At 46.2% G+C, this 15,650-nt stretch overlaps 3 protein-coding genes across 3 annotated transcripts; 2 read left to right on the top strand and 1 right to left on the bottom strand.

The window, feature by feature from the left end:
• Window positions 1-389: 389 nt before the first annotated feature.
• F4822DRAFT_93545 (uncharacterized protein) lies at window positions 390-2,410 on the bottom strand. The gene is made up of 4 exons (XM_051464185.1): window positions 1,728-2,410; window positions 1,388-1,659; window positions 901-1,327; window positions 390-846 (listed from the first exon to the last, which is right to left on the bottom strand). The coding sequence occupies exons 1-4, from the start codon at window positions 1,918-1,920 to the stop codon at window positions 662-664; spliced, it is 1,077 nt and encodes a 358-aa protein (XP_051308906.1). The 5' UTR covers window positions 1,921-2,410; the 3' UTR covers window positions 390-661.
• A 6,967-nt stretch (window positions 2,411-9,377) lies between these two features.
• Window positions 9,378-12,389, top strand: F4822DRAFT_93490 (uncharacterized protein). The gene has a single exon (XM_051464184.1). It carries the CDS (start codon window positions 9,612-9,614, stop codon window positions 12,198-12,200), a length of 2,589 nt encoding a protein of 862 aa, XP_051308905.1. The 5' UTR covers window positions 9,378-9,611; the 3' UTR covers window positions 12,201-12,389.
• A 691-nt stretch (window positions 12,390-13,080) lies between these two features.
• Window positions 13,081-14,433, top strand: F4822DRAFT_422241 (eukaryotic translation initiation factor 3 subunit-like protein). Its single transcript, XM_051459874.1, has 3 exons — window positions 13,081-13,209; window positions 13,277-13,928; window positions 13,999-14,433. Exons 1-3 carry the CDS (start codon window positions 13,193-13,195, stop codon window positions 14,221-14,223), a joined length of 894 nt encoding a protein of 297 aa, XP_051308904.1. The 5' UTR covers window positions 13,081-13,192; the 3' UTR covers window positions 14,224-14,433.
• The last annotated feature ends 1,217 nt before the right edge of the window (window positions 14,434-15,650 follow it).

The following is a 15,650-nucleotide window of genomic DNA, read 5'->3' as shown; positions in this document are numbered from 1 at the left end:
TCTAATAATCCACATACTGGAATTCATGGGTTATAGCCTCGGATATCGTTCAAAGTCCTACTTAATAATTCAAAAGAATAATTTGGCAAGGTGTATGTACGATATCGTTCCGATATAATGTCATTTCAGTTTGATTTGCCATATTATTAGGTAATGCTCGCCATGATTGCTTATTAGTATACATCTCCTTCGGAGTATCTTCTAGCCACTATGAATAAGGCAGCAGTATCACATTGCAATCACAACGAGTCAAGTCACTTCCTGCTATCAATCCACTGCAAACCTTGATATTTCTAGACACTAGCCTTTCTGTACCTGCTATTGCATGTATTTTAGTGATTCGCATCACAATCTTATCAACCTCTATGAGCGTCAAGGAAACTAAACACTTGCCGAGACCCTTCCCAGAGAAGAGAGGATTGCTTATGCTAGGGATAGGCGATGTATCGGGGAACAATGCCATGAAAGACTGTTGTATGCCATGTTTCGTTATATCATATCCCCTCTCGACTGGCATCTTCCATGCCAACCTTTCCACTAACGCCGATGACTCGACCAAAATGAATACCGAAAGAAACTAACTCGTCGGGTTAAGGCGAGTAAAGCAACCGAACGCCTCCAAACCGTCCCGTAATTTTACACACCATAAATCAAATACCCCTTATTCGTCCTTTGGGGTATCCGCAACTGCAGTGGGCTGGATAGTACTTGTGGATGCAGCAACAGCAGATGATGAACCCGCTGTACCTTCTTCCTCAGACATCGATGTAGATTGCGTGAGTTGTGAGTGGTGCGTTGGTTCTCTTGTTAGAGTTGTATTGGCATGGGCTTCAGTAAGTTGGCGTTCTATACATATGTAAGTAAATCGATATCTATATAAATCTCAATAAAATTTCTTACCGAGTTCTCTGATTCTGTGGCGCAACATTTGGTTCTCACGAACTAGGGATTGTGTCTCGGCCTGATAATAGGCACTTTCGTCTCGGACCCCAGATAGATGAGGCTCTCCACTTTCCCCACTGATTGACGTCGATCTCATCCTAGGAGAGGGAGCGCCACGGCTCGGTGTTCTGGATCTGCGGTGGAGGGCATCACGAGCCATATCGAATGAGGAACGAGGGTGGGACAAGACCGGTGAACGGGGCACAGAAGTTGATGCGGGAGGATACGCTGGTTGTGTGACCGGATTTGGTAGCGTTACCGAAGTAGATCTCTCCGAAGTAGGAGTCGCATCTTCGGTGGCTATAGCCGTTTGGTTCTGACCTTGAGCTGCTTGAAGCTGCTGTAACTGGAGTTGCTGTTGGCGAATCATTTGTAACAGTCGATTCTGTCATAACCTAAGTCAGTCTAACAAATTTTATACCAGTTTACAGAATATATGCCATACCACTTGTGCCTCTTGCTCTGCCTCAAGCTCTTGATGTAATTCTCCGAGACTTGGAGCCCTATTATGGTGAGGATCGCCGCCGGTAAGTAGTGGAGATGCTGACATTGGTTGAGGGCTCGTGGTACTGTGTACGCTTCCACCGCCCTCCGCAACCATTTCCCCAGGGCCAGGAACGGATGGGTCGTTGAGTTGTAGGTTCATAAGGACGGCGGAGCGGCGCCTACCCATCTGGGGTGATTGTCGGTGTCGTGATAGGGAGCTACTGGAGGATCCTGTAAATGTTAGTAGGTTGTATGATTTAAGATTATATAGTGAAAAAAAAAAAAAAAAAAGAACTTACGTCGCATAGGTTCATGTTGAAGACCGGCATTCATAGTGGCGGCAGCTTGCAACGAAATAGATGCGGACCTCGGAGAAGGCGAAGCTGACTCTCCGCGTACGGCAGAGTCTCCGTTACCATTTGAGGAGGTCATAATGCGTGGGCGTGCAGATGATGGTGAGGATGGTGGTAATGAATTGAGATCGGGAGCCATGTCGGCGGAAGACAGAATTCTTTGACGTAGGAGGTAGTAGATAAGGTAGGACCAGTTGCTGCAGGCTGATGTTACAAGAGGCGACTAAGACGATCAAGGCGATCTAGGCGAACTACTCAGGTGGTTGGTTTGTCAAGCTAGACCGGTCCTAACCTGCCAACTCCAAGCCAAGCAAGCTGTTTTCGAGGCCACCAGACGGAGGAAGAGTGGAGATGGAGTTAGGTAAGGATATGTAGGTATGGAGTAGAGAATATGCAGGGTGGCGGTCTGGACGCTAAAGGGTATCAAATAGGAATTATGATTTAGAGGCGATCATGGCACAAACGCCCGACCGGGACACGATGCACACGTAGAAGAAAGAATGGCGACCTCGTCAGCTTGCGGAGGCTGAAGTTGGTGGGGGGGAGGTGGAGGGTGATACCAAGTTTCTTTGTTACCTAGGTAGTGTTTTGTTGTCGCGGTGTTCAGGTGATAAGATAGTCGAATGATGGTATGTTGATATGTACCAGTCCCTAAATTAGGTAGTGGATGTGTCTGGTTGTTTTAATTTTTTAAGAGGTCGTGATCAATCCGAAATGACAAAATGACAAAATGGAAACTGCCTAGTCCTGCCCGTTGCCAGTTGCCAGTTAGAACTAAACGGTATCTGTTCCTACCTAGGTAATTCTACCATAGCATTTTGGAAAGAACACTCCGTTACAGTGTACCGTTATGCAGGTGGGCTGTGACTCTATGTGACTTTGTGGGGGAATTTACTTTACAGCTACCCCTTGACGTCAGTCCATGTGGGTCGCAACGTTAAGAGTCACGCTCCCGGCAAACTTAATGCTAGGTATGCGAACGAACTTTGCCCTTTCCCTTTCCCTTTCCCTTTTCCTTTCCTTATGAAAAAGATTACATAATCGAATTTCGCGGCTATTATATCTCCTGAGCCGCGCTTAACCATCAAACCATCTAACCATCTTCAACACCACGAGATGTCATGCGCAATCCGAGGTCTTACAACACTTACGACGCTCACATTGAATCGTAATGCCTAATATGCACACAGACTGCCATACGAAGCCTAGTTCAGTTAACCTCAACCAGAAAGAACGAAATGGTGTTCCGGATAAACTTACAATAAACAGATTTGCGGTTATATATACAAAATTGGGCAAGGCTCGAGCCAATCTTGACGAATAGAGTTCCGCCATACCAGTCAGCTGGATAAGATCGACTCTGGACGTTGCGCGTGTCCGTAGGACTATCTAACAAGAATGTATGCTAAGGAATTTAGCCCAACCTTCCACCTACACCATACGGCTCAGCATGAGTTGTTGGTATGAGGATCGGAACAGAACAGTCACGCCGCCTAGGTCGGTGCCTATGGCCTCTCTTATAGTGAAGCAGCCTATGAATTGAAGGCGAATACATTGATCAGCAATGTTCACACCAATACTTCAGGCCGAAATCCAAAAACACACTTTTTGTTCGCACGTCCTTATCATTTATATGGCTTGAATTCTTGCTGGCAGCCTCGATCGATTTGTTATGGAAATGATCCTCGATCGGATAGCGTCGGCGACCTGTTCCAGCTTCATTTGAATCTAGTAATCGACGACTCTCGTCTCTCGGAACACATAGATCCCACGCCGAAAAGCCACATGTCTAGCTTGAAGCGCCAATGAAACAAGGGAAAAACACGATCTACTAATCATCCTCTTCCAACTCTACAAGAAAGCATACTGAAACAGCACATGGCTATATGGGCGATATCGATTTCAACTTACATTTTGCGACTTCTGGATCTTGCACGATTACTAAAGACTAGATTGAATTTGTTCAGTAGTATCACTACGAAAGCAAAGCCCTACACTCGGCCAACTATATTCATCCTAGCAGAGATCCAATCCTCCCAATTGTCTAGCTCAAATCGAATCGCACAACGACATGCAATAGATACCGTCATGGAGTTCCTTCTGCGGCTGGTGCTAGATATTGGTAACGCAGATACAATTACCAAGAATTGGAACGCTAGCAAGGTTCATTGAATAGGCATGGCAACTATGAAGAAGCAAAGTAGCTCACCATCGGCTGCTGGTATCTTGCCACCGGACCCTTAATTCCGTTGTTAGTGCCGAGACGTACATGCAGAGATTCCGAGCGCGGCGTTGTGACGAAGCTGTACCCTCCGAGATTCTGACGAATCAGACAAGATAAAGACAATATCCGGCCCCGAAACGCTTACGGATATTGATGTTTCGGGAAGAAACTAGACACTAGCAGTGAGACCATGTAGCCAGCCTTGTGGGATGCTGACGATCGGTGGCTTCACCGTCACTAAGCGTACCTAATATTCGGTTTGGCCCGCCGTCACACAAAGGGTAACATAAAAGGGTCCTTCAGGGCTTCAGGGCACACAGATAACGATGAGGACTAAGCTAAAGGGATCAGGCTCACCAGGCTCGAGACGAGGTTCTGTTTGCAATGGGGCCTACCGCGAGAAAATAATTAGCAGGATGACCTTAAAATGTTTGAGCTATACGAATCGGAACAATGAGGTAGAAGTTTTACACCCTCTTATTCGCAACTTTTGAAAGGTAAGCGTTGATTGGTGTAATAACACTAAGTCGGCATTTGAAAATTTTCTTCAACCGCTCCCGGACGCCTCGGTTCAAGTGGATTCGGCAGGTTTGAGCGAAAGGACATAAATCAAGGTTCTCGACTATGACGATCCTTCAAGTGGACTTCGTACATAATTCTTGACTATCGATCAGGAGAAGAGAGACTATCAAATGGGAAGACTGCAAAGAATCGTAGCTTCAACGTTCCAAACGCCGACGACTATCGACGAGCCGTGTTAGGAATGTACCCCGAATCTTACAGCAAGATCTCTCACCAATGCCAGCCACGGACGGACAAGCTAGCCATCGTCGCATCTAGAAGGCTGAAGACTAAAGGGAACCCCTCCGGTCTTGCATAGAAATAAGTATAAGAATAGTAGTACAAGTCGCCGAAGACGACGTCGAAAAGAAAAAAAAAGAAAGCATTTTTACTACAGATTATGATATCGAATTTACGCAAGCTAGTCGCAAACTGGCTGAAGAAAATGTGACTTACGGTGCATCCCCGTCTTGATCGGCGCGACACTAACATAGTATAGTGTACAGAGATGCATATATACCTGCATTAATACACCGGCCTGCTGAGATCGTCCACGTTTGATTCGCAGGTGCCTTTATGTTGTTGCCGTCGGTATGCACGCAAGGCACAGAGGCGTCATCTAGGTCCATTCCTTACGGATATGTATACTCTTTGCGGCTGTTCAGGGTTAATTAATGACCAGTGCCTTTTTTTACGCTGATAGATCGTCGGTCGCTGCCGCACGCACACACGCGGACCCGGTGGTTCGGGTACCATAGATGAATACCTAGTAGGTCTCAATCCGAGCTCCCCAACGCGTGGCGGCCCTGCTAACAATCATTAACCCCCTGCAGTTGGGTGGCAGGATTTCACAATCCGTCGACCCCCTGAATGAAGACTGGAGCCACAAGCTTTCGTGGGCAGCGGCGTAATGGACACAGGGGTTATTGTTGGCCGTTAGTTGGCTACAGCAGCAAAATCGCTGGGTCGATAAGATTTCTGTTACGAAGGATTTTTTTCAGGGGGATGTGAGAAGCGTAGCGATTGACCCTAGGAGGTAGGTACCTGTAAATCCAAGAAAATTCTTACACGGAATGAACCGTGCCAACTTGGCGGCCCAGTTAGTTGGTTAATTTCAACGAGCGTCGCTCAGCTGGGCTGCTGGGGTGGTACTAAAATAAAAAAGATCCATTTTCTAATAACATGATTGCACCATTTTCCCACAAATATTAACCAGAATTAGATGATTGGACATTTTGTGTTATAATAGAAGGAAATATAAACATATCTGGGATCAATTCCTATCCTCATTTTCGGAGCTGACGGGAGCAGGTTGCGATTTGAAACGAAAACTTGGCAGAAGACTCGACAACACGAGAGACTTTTTTTCGCATATTTTACTCACTAAGCTCAGCCAGTCCAGGTAATTCCCGGATTCCCCGGCCACTACTGCAGGAACTATCAAGACGGAATTGGTCGCGTCGGCGCCACAAAGCAATTCTCGGGTGTTGAAGGTTTGCTGTAGTGGCCATCCCATCCCTTAGTTGAAGGATGGGGTAACAAAATGAGGCTTTAGACACTTCGAAAGCAATATTTCGTTCCCTTTTATCGAAATGGGGCTTACAAGGTCATAAAAAAAAGTACTACCTACACCTACTAATAGCTAGTTAAGCCTAGCTACCTGTTGGTGACCCGGCCAATGTCACCTAAATTCGATAGCACCGTTCAATTGCCGAGTCGATAATGGCCTAGATGTAACTCTGAATTCCCGTATGTCTGGATATGTAAATGCCTTGCGTCGATCTACGAAGGTGTGATATTGTAATCGGTGTCTTTACATGGCAGAATGAATACTTTTGCTCCTTTCATAGCAAATAAGAAAAAAAAAAAAAACATTCGGGGATACAAATCCAAAACAAACCACAGGAGAGTCGTATTTTCAAATTGGGATTAAACGAACGAAAACGTCAGCTGAGCTGAGAGAGCAACATTTATGCAACATGCGATTGTCCACTTCCTGTGCCGCATCGCACGGCAGAGAGATCATAGAAGGAAACGTGGTTGAGAGGTATCCCATCCGCCATCCCACTTACACATCCACCTACACATCTTCATCCACTTTTGTAGTACACTTACACAGACGTTTACAAGGGCAAACTACATTGAATTCGGTCCAACGTACATACCGATCTATGAGATGGTATGTCAAAATACTGAATAGGTACTGTCACATTGCCTTACGAAGGTCTGTGTTACTGTTAAGCTCTTGGTTAGGCATTGATCACGAACCAATACTCTTTTCCGTCCGGCTCATTGCATACTTGATTCGGGATAGATTCTGTCAAAGCGCGAACCCTGCCAGGCTTGCCATTGGAGTTCCCACAGGCTAGACCAGGGGCTAATTTTGGAAATAGATCAGCATACAAAGGACATGGCGCTCTTGTTTTCTGCAGTTCATCACACGTTTGTCACTTCGTACCGCCTCGGCCTATCGATAGTTTCTAGCGTCGTCATTAATAACTGAGAATACGGGGAAAGTTATGTAACCACAAGGGGAGGCGGGGAGTGATTTCTAACGAATCTGTAGGGCACCTCGATGCGTGTATTGCAGCACAGTCTGACACAAAATGCTGCCAGTTCCCGAGGTCTATACCTAGGTACCTACAACACTTACATGTACATCATGTATTGCAAGTCGTAAGATCGATAGTTTTCTCGATACTCGCTACGTATTGCCGGCGCTTTGCTAATCGCGATATCTTGATGATCAATACAAGACGATGCAATAGAATACGACTTTACCTATCAAGCGGTGGGATTAGATCAAAATCAATAATGAACAGACCTTATAATCCATGACCCATCGGCACTTCAAGGAATAACTAGGTAGTACCGAGAACGAATAGACAACCCGATTGTCGACTGAAGAGGGGAATGAATATCGTTGCTATCCAAAAATGTGACATTGACGTCCCTCTATCTTCCCCACTCGACTTGGGCACAGAGAGAGGAAAGGAACAAGAAACTCTTGGCATTCGCATGCGGTGACGATACGTTTCCCCGCCGCTACTGGACTGTCAATACAGAGGCCTACAGCCCCCAAACAAATACTTCGCGGCTCACGAGCGAGATCACATCCTGGCACGTCAATGATTCGCTGGGTCCGTCAGGGGTTATCTTGGGGCGCGTTTCTTCTGACAGGTTCAAAACAATATCGGAAACGCAACTTGACAAACACTTTTTAACTGCTGCTGCTGCGGAAAATACACGTTGACTGTAATTGGCCATATCGCTGCAGGCCGATGCCATGTAAGTGAGTGTACATATATGTATCTTCTTACATATGTAGATGTAGATATGTTTCCAAACAAGGAAATGAAGCGGGAATTTTGATCCCTCTCCGACGAAAATTTCCAAATTCTCCAACTGGTTCACTCCTCACTCACCCTAGCCAGATCTTCTTTCTAAGAGAGGAGGTTGAAGAGGAGAAAAAAAAAGGAGTCGTCAGACGAAAAGTAAGACGTCTGTCTGGGCGCTCAAAATTGTGGCAGTGTTCGGAGGGTTTGGCTTTTCCTACGCCCATCGCATGCATACGAATAACCTGTCGTGCTCCGCGCCTATCTGTGATTTATTGCGTTGCAAAAAGAGTCGATCGTATGCCATAATTCGGACAAGATCAAGGCTATCTTTTGCAGATTAGAGCCAATTTCAGTCACGTCAACTTGACGGATTCGAAAGAGGGACTAATGGAGAAATAAAAAATCGTGATAGAAAATGGGGTTTTATTAATTACAACTCAAGCCGGAGACCACCTTACAAGTGACTTGGCTAGTACACGATGGTTGAGGATTCTTCGGTAATAATAAATATAGCGACGATGTATTCATTAGGTACTTTCAGCACGTCCCGCACCAAAGCCGCACGGTCATGGGCCGGCGCGCTGGAAGAAGATCCCTGACCGGGATGTACAACCATATTCCCTTCTTCCCCTTGCCGTCAACACACATCCACATACATCCATCCAACCCACTTCGTCAGTTTAGAACAAGGGAACAGGGGAACAGGGGTTCCTTTCGCGAATCCCAGCCTAGCCAAGCTCCATTTCTTCCCAATTTCTCACTCACCACCTATGCTGCCAGGCTCCTAAGGCAGAGAGCGCGCGCAACTGGGGTAACGTCTGACTCGTCGGGGCTTTGTATGTATATTCCTGTAATGCTTGTATCTTTTTTTCTGCAAGTCGCTCTTCGTGCGTCCGCCCCAGGTCCCTTCTTCTTGCTTCTTGTCTCTACCTACTTTCTTCTTCAGGGCCTCAGTCCGCGACGGAAACATGAGACCGTGGACAATGACCTTCGACCCGCATGTTTAGTACCTCTTGTACCCTTCTATACATATCTACTACATAACTAATACCCAAATCCCTATACCTATTTACCTAAAAGCAGACCATCTCCTGGTGGCTCGACAGGAACTGATTTTCGACTCCTACGTAATTTTTCTAAAACTCCCTTCTCCCAATTCAAGTCTCGTGGGCTTCTACGGTCTAGTCCTTCACTCTCTTCTGTCCTAACTCCACTCTTAATATTTCTTCCAACTGTCATTTTTATTTTAGTCTGGAGCTATATACAACTAGTCCAGTCCGTCATCGTGTAGTGTTGTTCGCGCCGGGAGTTGCCAGGACTATATACCAAATTTCAAGGCACTATTCACATTTTCAAGCCTCACAACACAAGGTTGCCTTGACTTCATCTCCACGGGTCCCCTTCGATTTCCCCTCTCGATCTCGGCTGTTGACAGATATTGGGGCTTCTGTTCATCTCGGTTACACCTTGACCTAATCGTCACATGCCTTTGTGGACCTCGTCACTCTCATTACATTGACTTCATTCCGTTCACATACACTACCATATGTCGTTAAGGTCACCGACGGCATACTATCACATACCAGCACAAGTCCAGAGTCTTCCTACTCGGCTACAAATATATTATAGTTGAATGTTACTCGGGCATACCATTGTATTTGTTACCTCACTAACTCACCCACAACTTGTACGAATAAAACCGCCATAATGTCTGAATCAGACGCTTCGAGCCCCACGAGTCCAACCCTCGAGGCGCTTCAGAGTCGCTCACGCGATATGCGGCGAGCGCGGCCACCAGACATTACGATCCTTACACATGAGAACAGAGTTCCTCTACGACCAGAGAAGCTTGGGAAACGTGAGTCACGAATTGGATTGAGGAGTATTTTCGGCAAGTCGAAACCAGGAAAAGATGATAAATCAGTTCAAGGGACATCATCATTAAGGGAACCTCTACGACCTAGTGGAAAACGTACCTCACTCGCGGACATCGGCAATTGGCCTCAGCGACTTCACTCTTCTCGTTCGGAGCTTTCCCTTCTTACCTCACCGGCAGCTCCCTTAAGATCTCCTGCGGCCGGAAGCACCTCGTCATCTCGGTCACAGCAAAGTAACAACAGTATTACTAAAAGCAAACTGCGTCAGCCGACGCCACCAAAGACAAGAGGGTCAATCACTGCATTTGATCCACCCCCGCTGTTCCAAATGTATCCCCAAGCAATCAAGCATGGTACACTACCGTCTTGCGTAACATCAATTGATGTTCTAGCTCGCTTCAGCGAGTCTAAAAATAGCTCACTACAGAATGACTTTTCACGAAGCAATCTCACCCTCAATCAAAATGAAATCGGTGGACGAAGAAATGAGTTGGAAAAGAAAAAGAAATCCAAATTTGCTCCGGAATGGACTAGCAAAATTTATGCGCTCGTCACCTCTGGTTACCTTCTTCAATATGCGGCAGAGGGTGCCTTCGATAGGTTACCTGAGAAGATTCTACACCTCACTCGAGACTCCGCCGCCTATGTTAGCGATCTCATTCCCGGAAAGCACTGGGTCGTCCGAGTTACATCAACTACCGATGCCGATGGAAACCCATCTTCGGACACAAAATCGTTCAGATCTAAGCTTGCACTGAGGGGAGTTGAGAAGCGACAAGTCACTAACATGCTGCTCGTTTTCGAAAGCCCCGAGACTATGGACACCTGGCTTGCTATATTGCGACGAGAAATTGAATCATTGGGCGGCAAGAAGAAGCTTTCAGAAACCGGAAAACCCGAGGCGGATGATGGAACCGCTATGCTGAAAGCTCAATCAAGCCAAAGAACACTTGTCGTACGAGATCCGGATCGCTTTTCGCGCATTGTGTCCCAGGACTTCTCGTGGAACCAGGAAAATGCACTCGAAGATCCTAATGAAGAAAGTAGTTTCAACGAACCCCGATTGGAACGAAGGTCCGAATCGACTGTGGATGATGAGTCGAGTATGGTTTCATCGGGCAGCCAACGTCTATACAGCCTTAAAGATAATGGTAGTGGGAGCAGCGGTAGTAGCGGAAGCAGTGGCAACCGACTCTCATTCGTCTCATCCGGACAGCGAACCATCATATCGTCAGCCGAATCCTCGCCGACTACCTCCCCAATTCGAGCGAGCTTTTCAAGCTATGGAGATGATCACCAGCATTCGGCGAACGAGAAGCCTCTACCACCCATTCCTGAGGTTCGACCACGTCCTAATGCTGCAGCAATTGTGAACCGCAGACAGTCGATGCAAACTATGATCCCTGGCTTCGATCCCCACCTTGAAGTCAATAGCCGCATGTCGTCACAGATACCAGTTAGCTCGACACCAAACCAGGAAAGCAAGCCTCAATTCGTCCCCAACTTTAGCGTACCACATACTGTTGGTCGGCGATACTCAGCTTTAAACTTATCAGTTCTGACGTCCAAAGCGGACCAACCCCAAGGAATGGACCGAGACGGACCGATAAGGCCTTTCAGGCGGAGTCCGCCAACCACCCTGGCCCTCTCTCGCCCTCTTTCTATTGTTGTCGATCAGCCGTCCCCGATGTCACCCAGCAACTCCGCAAACCAAATCCCATCTTTACAAGCTCCCGACACACCATCTATGTTTGGACCCTGGGCACCTAAACCAAAGCCGCAGGAAAAGACTGAAACCTCCAAGGATACACTGTCGGAGCCTATTGTGGAGGAGAGCCAGGCAAGCAGCAGAAGCACGACGCCTGTGGGGAATTACGACAAGGATAATGTGCGTGTTAGCCAACAAAGCCCGACTCCCTCGCAGCTCAACACAAATAAGTCATGGATTCCCCGACCTGCCAAGACCTTCCCCATGGGGTTGATGGATGCGCCGGAGTCTATACCTAGAGCCTCCTCGTCTTTTGAATTACGGCGATCATCAGCAAGTCCGACACCATCCTTAGGACGCCCATCTACTAGACGTTCGACCTTACAGGCCGAAAACATGTCCCCACAAAATCGACACTCATTTGTATACCCCAAGCAATCTAGCTTACCCTCTATTGAGGAACCTCGGTATACTCTGACGCCACCATTGACGTGCTCGCCTAAACGGTCAGCACCTTCTCTTAAGGCACTTCAACAAGAAGCTACCTCCAGTCAATTCTTGGCTATAGGCCTCGGAGCAAAGGGTCTTTCCCCTAGGAGGAGCATGCCTCACCTAGCTGAAGGACCTCCCCCAGCTCCACCTCCAACATGCGCTCTACCTCCAATTCCTAGGAAGCGCTCAACCAACACAGTCAGAAGCATCAGGGTATAGTAACTGCGTGCTTACTGACTTGTGATATACTTGTACTTCGACACATTGAAGTTCCCTTCCCTTATTTATTTCAATTATTATTTTTACCGATCTATGTTATACTTCATGTATATCATTGTATACCTACAACCTACACCTTTACGATTCACGATAATGATAGTATTTGGGTCGTACGCTTATAGACAGGACTCAAATTTTGTTCAGCAAAAAACAAACACAACTTGTTTCAACAAAACCCCTTTACAGGGAAAAATATTTCATTAGGTATAAGGGGAATTTTAGGAAACGCACATTTTTGTGGTTGGGTGTATTTTGAAATGAAGGAGATGAAGAGATATCCTATTGCTTGACGGATTTGACGACGGGTATGATTATAGATGGAGATGGATATCTTGGGTACCGTTCCAGGGAAAAGGAGGTATATCTTTGAAGATATTCACCACACCTTACAACTAGCCGCTTGGCGACACTTGACATTTTTCTTTTCTTTTGACCTATTATATATACCAAAGAAGACCAAAAAGAGATCTCAGGGTTTCGGAGCTTCTGAATGTTAATTATTAGGTAGCGAATCAAAAAAGTAAAAGGGAGAAACAATATTGTGTTATGGTGAATTTGAAATGAAACTAAACCTTTTGATGTGATATGTGTATCTACCCGAGTATCCATTCAAGGATACTCATGGTTGAAAGAGTGAAAATAGTGACAAGATCGCATTTGTGAGTCTTTAATGTACCTAGGTACATACTAGGCACGGTCAATTTAAGCCAATCCGATAAAGGTTCGGCTCCAAATTGATAAGCGCGGGGCAAATCCTATCGCACCGATAAGATATTTTGAGGACCCCACACTTTCTCTAGAAACTGAACTCAAATCTCGAAATTCTTAATTCCTAAAACCACGAAAAATCCACATCAACGTCAAATAACTTTTACTACATCACCTATTTACGCCGAATACCAAGTACAAAACATCCAGATAATTTTGCGAAAATGGCCTCTAAGAACAGGTAAGAATTTTACCCATCGCAGAATTTTCATTTTCGTCAGCGATGGATCCACTAACCCCCCCAACAGAGATTGGGCCGACGACGACGAAGGCGACGAGGTCACCGTCGAACTACCCCCTCCCCAAACCATCCAGAACAAAGACGGCACCAAGACCACCATCACATACCGATACAATGAGAACGGACAAAAAGTAAAGACGACCCGACGCATCCGCCTTGTCACACACCGCGAAGTCGTAAACCCGCGTGTCGCCGAGCGCAAGACATGGAATAAATTCGGACTTTCCGAGAAGGACAGCGCGGGCCCGCAGATGGACACCACCTCAGTCGGCGAGAACATCATCTTCCGACTCAGCACGAACTGGCGCAAGGATACCAAGGACGAGGCCAAGGATGTCAACGCCAACGCTATGAAAGAGAAGCTCAAGGACAAGACCGTCAAGTGTCGTATTTGCAACGGCGAACATTTCACGGCTCGTTGTCCTTACAAGGATACTATGGCGCCGGTTGGTGCCGAGGGTGGAAGCGCGGATGTCGCTGCGGGTATGGGCGATGAGCCTACGCCTAATGCTACGGGTGCCGCGGGTGCGGGTAAGAAGGGCAGTTATGTTCCCCCCGCGCTGCGTGGAGATCGTGGTGCTGCTGGTGGCGAGCGGATGGGCGGTGCTGGTGGCAAGTATGGCGAAAGGGACGACTTTGCTACACTGCGTGTCACGAACGTGAGTACTTCCATTGTTTTCTATCTCTATCTCTTTCCTCCTATTTTCTTACTAATACGATAATAAACAGGTCTCCGAGATGGCCGAAGAAAACGAGTTACGCGACATGTTCGAGCGCTTCGGTCGCGTTACGCGCGTGTTCTTGGCCAAGGACCGCGAGACAGGAATGGCCAAGGGTTTTGCGTTTATCAGCTTTGCGGACCGCAACGATGCTGTCAAGGCTTGCAACAAGATGGATGGTTACGGTTTCAAGCATCTTATCTTGCGTGTTGAGTTCGCTAAGAAGGCTGCTTAGAAATCAACTTTTCGTTAAGAATGATGGTTACGATAGGAGAGTGATGCACACACAAGGTTATGTTGTGTGGTAGATTAATCACCCGGAATAGGTACATAGAATGCATTTTAGGTACGATAGGACAGGACGATGGCGTCTCGTCTATTTAGTATCGATCAAGTCGCAGGGAGAGAATCCCTTGAGATGAATGCATATCATTTCTTTTGACAAGTGGATGTCGTTTGAAGATCCTCTGTGACACGTCTGTAGAATTCAATGCCCAAGTGTAGGGAGAACCTATTCCATTCTCTCTATTCTTAACCTTCTTATCCTGGAACTAGTTCACTCCGTCCAGCTAAAGGCAAACAATATGCTCAACACAATCGACAGGGGTCATATGTGGAAGCTTGGCATCGGGATGTATGTCTCTGCTTTGACATAATTGGATTTGACTGATACCGCCGTACCGCTTTGAGATTCTCGTTCTCGTGTGTTATACGTGTCCTATCCCGCCCACTCCTACACCACCAAGCCACGTTGTCATAGAAGTTTACGATTATACATAGGTATCTTTAAAATAAAGCCATTTCTAATATCTTCAGTTGTCGAATAGTAAGAACAAGGTGTCTCTTTTAGAGCCAATCACTTTCGACATCCGCGAGTAGTATTATTGGTCTCGTGTATTATAAGTGCTGTTAATATAGTTGAAATGCAAGATCGAGGGCTACCTATCTTGACAATCCGAAGCATAGCATCGAGATCTAAAGATTGGTTATTTATTATATACGACTACTGTACGTCATTCCTAAAATGATCCCGCGCGGGGGTCACTCATCTCTATATTGTAAATATTTGTTGTAGGTAATAGGTACTACGTTTATGCTGTCCCACGTTACTAGGTTGTACTTGTTGAATGCGATTGTTCTTTATGGAGTTGGACAAATATGGATCTGTGAAGGTTGCAATTGTTAAGTGTACTAAAGGTATAAATTATTATATACCTTCAACGGTATTAGAAGAATACACCAAACTTAAAGCTTACGTAAATGCCCCATATTCGGATAAGTGCGGTTGTGTTACCGGTAGACCGCTTTCCTTATTGGAGAATTCCAAAGTTCCCCGCCTGGTTGGGACCCGATTTATCGATTTACCAATTCGTGGGATTTCCTTATCGGTACTTAGCCAAGAATATTAAACCGAGCTTTGCAGGTGTCTCCTTGCATTCCAGAACGTGCTGGTACCTGTTGCATCTGCACCTTTTTCTTGCATGTGACGCACGCACATCAATTAAGTTGATCCTTCAGCCTTAGGGACGACGAATAATTGAGGCCAATTCCGAAAATATTAAATAGTACGTACATAATAATTTATTGATGGATTTATTTGGTTGTGTCGTATTTTTATGAAATAATGAATGGTTTATGTAATGACAAAGTAACCAGGATTGG

The sequence above is a fragment of the Hypoxylon trugodes genome (assembly GCF_022578975.1).
Source record: "Hypoxylon trugodes strain CBS 135444 unplaced genomic scaffold F4822scaffold_12, whole genome shotgun sequence".
Taxonomy (NCBI): domain Eukaryota; kingdom Fungi; phylum Ascomycota; class Sordariomycetes; order Xylariales; family Hypoxylaceae; genus Hypoxylon; species Hypoxylon trugodes.
This window is presented reverse-complemented; position numbering and strand designations above follow the sequence as displayed.